This window comes from Chaetura pelagica, unplaced genomic scaffold, assembly GCF_000747805.2.
Source record: "Chaetura pelagica isolate M959 unplaced genomic scaffold, ChaPel_1.0 scaffold72, whole genome shotgun sequence".
NCBI lineage: Eukaryota > Metazoa > Chordata > Aves > Apodiformes > Apodidae > Chaetura > Chaetura pelagica.
In genome coordinates this window covers 640,393-646,480 of record NW_009952560.1, presented here as the reverse complement: position 1 = coordinate 646,480, position 6,088 = coordinate 640,393, and the positions used below count along the sequence as shown (strand labels likewise).

The 6,088-nt window shown below is 58.3% G+C and overlaps 2 protein-coding genes across 2 annotated transcripts in view; both read left to right on the top strand.

Moving 5' to 3' along the window:
* The window catches only part of CUEDC1 (CUE domain containing 1), a 27,822-nt gene extending 24,517 nt beyond the window's left edge, over nt 1-3,305 (top strand). The window contains exons 7-11 of the mRNA XM_010009102.1: nt 554-637; nt 1,522-1,611; nt 2,278-2,371; nt 2,551-2,636; nt 3,238-3,305. Of these exons, the coding sequence (XP_010007404.1) occupies nt 554-637; nt 1,522-1,611; nt 2,278-2,371; nt 2,551-2,636; nt 3,238-3,305 (422 nt within the window). The remainder of the gene's footprint in view (nt 1-553; nt 638-1,521; nt 1,612-2,277; nt 2,372-2,550; nt 2,637-3,237) is intronic.
* A 1,186-nt stretch (nt 3,306-4,491) lies between these two features.
* MRPS23 (mitochondrial ribosomal protein S23) overlaps nt 4,492-6,088 on the top strand; it is a 7,998-nt gene continuing 6,401 nt past the window's right edge. The window contains exon 1 of the mRNA XM_010009101.1: nt 4,492-4,533. Within this exon, the coding sequence (XP_010007403.1) occupies nt 4,492-4,533 (42 nt within the window). The remainder of the gene's footprint in view (nt 4,534-6,088) is intronic.

Here is a 6,088-nt window from a genome sequence, read left to right as displayed (position 1 = left end):
TCCCCCCCCCCGGGACACTGGCTGCCAGCAGCATTCCCCTGCCTGCGGCATTGTGGCTAGTGCCGAAGTGGAGCCAGCGCAGGATGTGGCCAGGCTGGAGGCAGGTGGTGTGACCCTCTGGAACCGGGTGGTGGGCTGTTCAGCTGCCTGCCTCCTGCCCCTGCCCACCTCTTTGTCATGTCTCTGGCAAAGCCCAGCAAAATCCATAGCAAAGAGCCTCTGAATGTTCTCCAAGCCCCATGCCCAGGGGCTGTCTCCCTCTGAGGTCTTGCTGGTGGTTTGCAGGGTCCTCACCGCAGAGCTCCCCCCCAGCTGGAATAACCCCAGTGTGCTCATTGCGTGCTTGTGGTTCCTGTGCTGTGGGGAGAGGAGAGTGCACCCACCTGCTGCTGCAGGCTCCCAGCAGCGGGCTTGTGGTCGGGGAGCTGGAGCCAAGCCCAAGCTCCCTGCCTTTGCCACCAGGCTGTCCCTCTGCAGCCCTGGGGGGAGGCCCTGGGGGGAGCAGAGCCATGTCCACTGCCTTGGGGATCTGATTGAACTTTTTGTTTTTCAGATCGGTTGAAATATGAATCAAAAAAATCCAAGTCAACCAGTGTTGCTGTCAGCAATGACTTTGGTTTCTCCTCTGTAATATCAGGTAACTGGTGGAGGGGAGCAGTGGGAAGTCCTGCAGCTCCTGTGTTCCCACCTGACTCCAGGGTGGCTCTGGGGGAGGAAACTGGCTGATCCCTCCCCGAGAGAGGGAGGGGAGCTGGTGGGTGATGGGGATGGGTGCTGCTGCCCTCCCTTTGTGGAGATGCTCCTGTGCCCTGCCTCCCTCCGTCCTTGTGGGTGGGAGCTGGGAGACAAAGCTCTCCCTTGTCTTGGCTGGAGTGCAGGATTGTGCCTGGGAGGCATAATGACTGTTCCTAGGTAATCCCGATTAACCTCGGCAAGGAGCAGCTGCCCCTGTTCAGAATTAGAGCTGGTGTCTGTCGATGGCCCCGCGCGGGGGCAGGCGGGAGGTGGCAGCTGGGTGCACTGCGCTGCCAGGGCACCCTGGGGAAGGGGCACAGCCCAGGCAGGCACGAGGACATGGCTTTGGGGTCTCTGGCCTGCCTGACCTGAACTTCTACTCCTGATCTGGTGGCTCTGGCCACTGAGCACAGCATGGATACGATCAAATACCCAGAGTGCAGTTAGTGCAGTTTGGGGCTGCTCTCCCAAATTCTCCCTCTCTGAGACAGCACAGAGAGAAGCCTAACCCACTCGTGCTGGTGGTGGGACTGGGTCCCTGCTCCTCCCACGTCTGCTCACAGGTACTGTCTCTGCACCCACAGTCTTGGAGTTTTCTCCACAGAGGGTCCCCATCTGAAGCTGGCCCCGCTCAGTGCTGGTGCCCTTATCCCACCTACTCTTGCTCAGCTCTGCTCGTGGCAGGGCTGCATTTCACTAGCTGTGGAATTGGGTCATGGAAATGATTTGTCTCGAGCCTCCCCTGGCTGCACAGGTGCTCCCAGTGACCAGATGTTTGCCTTCCAGGTGACATAGCCCCTCCTGCAACCAGCGAGGCCGGCGGTGCCGTGTCTGACGATGCCTTATTCAGAGACAAACTGAAACACATGGGAAAATGTGAGTGGGGTTTGCAAGGCCCGCCGCTGGCAGCAGGGAACCAGCAGTGCTGCCTGGTTCCCACCCAAGTGCTGCCCCCCTTCCCTTCTCACACAGCATTGGCTGCTTCGTGCGTGTCCTCCAGCACTTCTGCTGGGGCATTTATGGTCTCCTCTGCACCTCTGGGTTGCAGCTCGAGTTGAGGATGCAGGTGGTGTTGGGGAAGAGAGGAATTTCAGAGAAGGTTTTGTGTGAATCCTAGAAAAGCAAGTGGAGGTTTTGTGGTAACTCCCTTTTGGTTTTTTTTTTAACTCTTCCTCTCTCAGCAAGTCAGCTCACTTCTCCTGTTGCAAAATAGACCAAGGGCTTTGGGCAGCTGGAGTTGGGCTGCAGACAGCTGAGATGCTGGGGAGATGGGGGTCAGTCAGGGGTAGGGAAGGTCAGGAAAATCCCAGTGAAAGGGTAAAAATCTCAGCACCCCCTGCCAGGGACTAGTGTATCCCTGTTGGGTGCAGGACCTGGCTCTCTGAGTCTGGCAGCATGGCATGGCCCTGGCATTCCCAGGCAAACCCAGGTATTTCTGTGGGGTGCAGGTGGCTCTCACACTGCTGGCCCTGGCTGTCTCCTCCACCACCCATGGCAGCTTAGGGTTTGGGGTGAGACCCTCACCCAGCTGCTTCCTTCCAGCCACCCGCAAGAAACTGTTTGAACTCGCCAGAGCCTTCTCCGAGAAGACAAAGATGAGGAAATCGAAAAGAAAACACTTGTTGAAGCACCAGGTGTATCCTAAAAGGGGCTGGGGAGGTGTGGGAGGTGCACTCCCAGATGCTCCCCAAGGCCACGGTCTGGCTGGAGCCTCCTGGCTGCTTCTCATGGCTGGGATGAGGGCTGGGAAGGGTGATTGTGGTGCTGTGGCCACGTCCTGGCCCCACAGCTGGTTTTCCTTAGCCAAGGGCTCAGGATGGGGACAGCAGCTTCCACAGCAAATCTTCTCGACGATGTTGAAGGACATTCGTGCGGTAAGAAACACCAAGCTGTGCCATGCTGTGCCATGCTGTGCTGTGCCATGCCATGCTGTGCCATGCTGTGCCATGCTCAGTGCAGCTAGCTGAGGTCCTGGAGTGCCCAGCCCCATCCTGCCCCACACCATGATGGCTCCCATCAGGGCATGGCCACCCATGCAACAGGCTTGGCCCTGCTCCTGGGTGGCTCTCGTGTGCCTGCTGGGGTGACTGGGGGCAGGATCTCCTCCTTTGGGGAGCCTCGTGGCTCACAGCCAGACCGTGCAGCCCTGCAGGATGTGTAGCCCACGGTCAGGGCACAGTCCTGGTAAATCAGGCACCAGCCAGGTTTGTACAGAGGTGGGTCTTGGCAGTGGAGTGGATTGTGAGGTGCAACCACATGGTAGTTTCCTCCCTGGGCCAAAACCTCCTCTCAGCATCCTCAGGCGTGTTTTGGCATAGTCCCCACATCCCAGTCCTTGGGGATTGCCTGCCTGGGTGAGGAAATCCCTGTTGCAGGGCAGGGACTGGGCATCCTCCCCACTGGGGCAGCTCACTGGGGCTGGCACCACAGCACGGTGGCTGGTGTCCTGGTGTGGAAAAGGCTGCAGCCCTTGCCAGCCCCCCTGCTGCCTCTGCCTTTCAGATGAAGATTTCCAAGCACGGAGGCATCAGCTCCAGGAGGAGGAGGAGACATCGAAGGAAGGGCAGTAAATGGTGAGAAGCACCCAGGGACATGCACTTCTTGGTGAGCCTGTGGATGGCCCCATCTATCCTGGCTGGAGGAGGGGGCTGGGTGCTCTGGGTTGGGTCCAGAGCGTGTCTGGGTGGGGACAAGCCCCATCAGCAGCTACAAGTGCCATGATCTATAACAGCCCCGGGTGCCAGGACAGACCAGTGCTGGTGCTGGTCACTGTGTAGCTGGGGCTGAGCACACACCCTTCTCCTTCCCTCCCCTTCTCCTCCCCTCCAGGTCCCAGCACTGGGGTTTATTGCTGGCACGGAACGTGCACAAGGCTTCATAAGAAGATGGCTGAAAAAGGAAAAAAAGCAAACACCCAACAAATAGCCCAGTGTTTTGGCTGTTCCCCCTCTGCTGCTGTACTCCTCTGAAGTACAAGTACTGAAGTGAGGCACGATGTTTTCTTACCAGTGGTTTGAAAACAACTTCTGTCGAGCGAAGCAGCCGAAAAGGAAAAAAAAAAAAAGAAAAAAGAAAAAAAAGAGAGAGAGAGAAGAAAATGAGGGAAAAAAAACACCAAGCCAGCAGCTGATGTGAGCTGTGGAGGAGGAGCCCGTGGTGCTCAGAGTTGGGAGGAGCAGCATCCTGCCTCTCTCTTGGTCCGAGCGGCGTCGCAGGAGGAATGAAAACCAGTGGTACTGAGGAGGATGGATTCACCCATGGGATCTCCTGAGCATATCTCTAGTGATCTGATGTCACGTTGCTCTGCGCACACAGGAACACACCAAACACGTCAGAAAGAACCTAACAGCCGTTGTCTGCTACTGCTAGGAGTAATGAGCAGAGATTCAGATCAGGTAATAGTCAAATAATATAAATTGTTTGTAAAAGGAAAGGCCTTCTTTTCCTAGGCGTTTCACTTTGAATTAAACCTTTGCCTTCGGCGTTGCTAAAACTGCCTTCAGGTCCGGAGGCTCTGTGGGTCCTGTGGCTCACGGGGCTGGTGCCACCGTCCTGGGGCAGCACCAAGGGCTGGATTTTGCATCCGTTTAACCCTCAGTGCCGAAGCCGGACACGTCCCGCCGGGCTCCGCGTGCTGCTGGTGCTCCCAGGGCTGGACAGGGCGCTCGGTAGCTCTGGGGAGGCCCCCGCTCTGGGTAAGATGCCAAGCCCAAGCCTGGGGGGGCTGCAGATGAGGCCGGTCGAGGTGTTTTCGGCATGGAGAGTTTGCACAAGGGCTTGCGAGCGCTGCCGGGTTCGGTGCGGGGCCGGGGCTGGCCCGGTGGCAGGAGCAGAGCAGCTTTCCTCACACCCTCCCGGGGGCTTGTTTCACCTGGGGGAGGGGGCTGGGGGGCTGGCAGGCAGCCCTGGAACCATCGCAGCTTTCAGAGATGTTGTCAGGCTAAAAATTACGTTAACAAATTCCTTCCCTGTGTAAGTAACGAGTGACGAGTCAGAAATCGCTCCCGCCAGCGTTTTCAGCTCCTTTATCGGCGTGATCTGCTGGCTGCTAAATGCAGGAGGTGGCTCCAGACGTGCCTGTTCCACTTTCTGGCTCCTGTGAGCCAGCACAAATGTTGCAGGATGGGAGCTGCGAAGGCGGCAGACGCAGGAGCCCCAGCCACCCAACACGCACGCAACTGTTTTCCCTGCCTCTCCGCGGGGTTTGGTGACAAAAGCCCACGCTGCCGGCGCTGCCTCCCGACAGGCTCCTTTTCAAACCCCCTCCTGGAGCTCACATGCCTTTGAAGTGGACTCCAAGATTTGTGTCTGTGCTGGGGATGCAGCCCGTGCACCTGTTGAGCGCTGCTGCCATCGCCCCAGCAGCCGTGGGAGGGACTGGGGGGGTTTTGTCCCCTTTCCTGGTCCCTGACCAGGAGCGGTGCTGCTTCAAGGGCTCTGGGGCTGGGCAGGGTCCCATCAGCACATCTCAAGTGCTCCTGGCAGCACCAGGGTGCTGAGGGCAGGATTCATCATCAGGCTGGAAGTGCCCTTGGGACCCAGCGAGGTTTGGGTTCCAGAAATCAAAAGCAGCATCAGCCTCATGCCAGCGAGCTGATCCCAGCTGTGGTGTCTGCTCCTTTCAAAGGAAGGGGAGAAGAGCATTCCATGAGTCATGGCAGCCTGGCCCATGGGTTAGAGCCATCCCAAGTCATGCTGGCTTTGATGAGTGGGGGCTTCAGGCCCACCCAGCTCCCTGGGTGCCAGGGGTGTTGGAGAGGCTTCACTCCAGGCTGGGTAAGATGGGTGTCTGTAGCAGAGTGTGTCCCCTCCTGGCTTGGGGTGCAGGCATGGCAGCAGGAGCAAGGGGCTAAGTGTGAAGCTGGGGTTGGGAACAGAAGGTCCTTTAGTTCCCTGAGTGGGATTTTTATCCCCAGCCCGAGAATGGTAGAGAAAGGAGGGGCTCTGGGGTCTGCAGGAGGCTCCTGCCACTCCCTCCCAACCCAAAGCAGCTCTCTGCATGTTTGGAAGAAAGTCAAGCCTGGAACTAGATCAGCCTGTCAATGTTCCAGCGCCTCTTAGCTACCCAGGGCTTAACTTTCAGCAAAGTTTCCATGAAGGCAGGAAGCACCCACAGGCAGTCGGGCAGGAAGGAGCTCTGGCTCCTGCGGGAAGGAAATTCCGCTTCTCCTGGGCAAGGAGGCGGTTGGTGACTGGTCTGGCGTGTGGGGAGGAGAGGCAGCCCAGCACTCCCCCCTGGGTGCTTGCAGCGTGCCTGCCGTGCTGCCCAGCCCTCCCAGGGCTTGCTGTGCCTGTGGGGAGCTGGGGAGGGATCTCAGTGAGCTGCCTTTGGCATCTGGTGCTGGGCCAGACA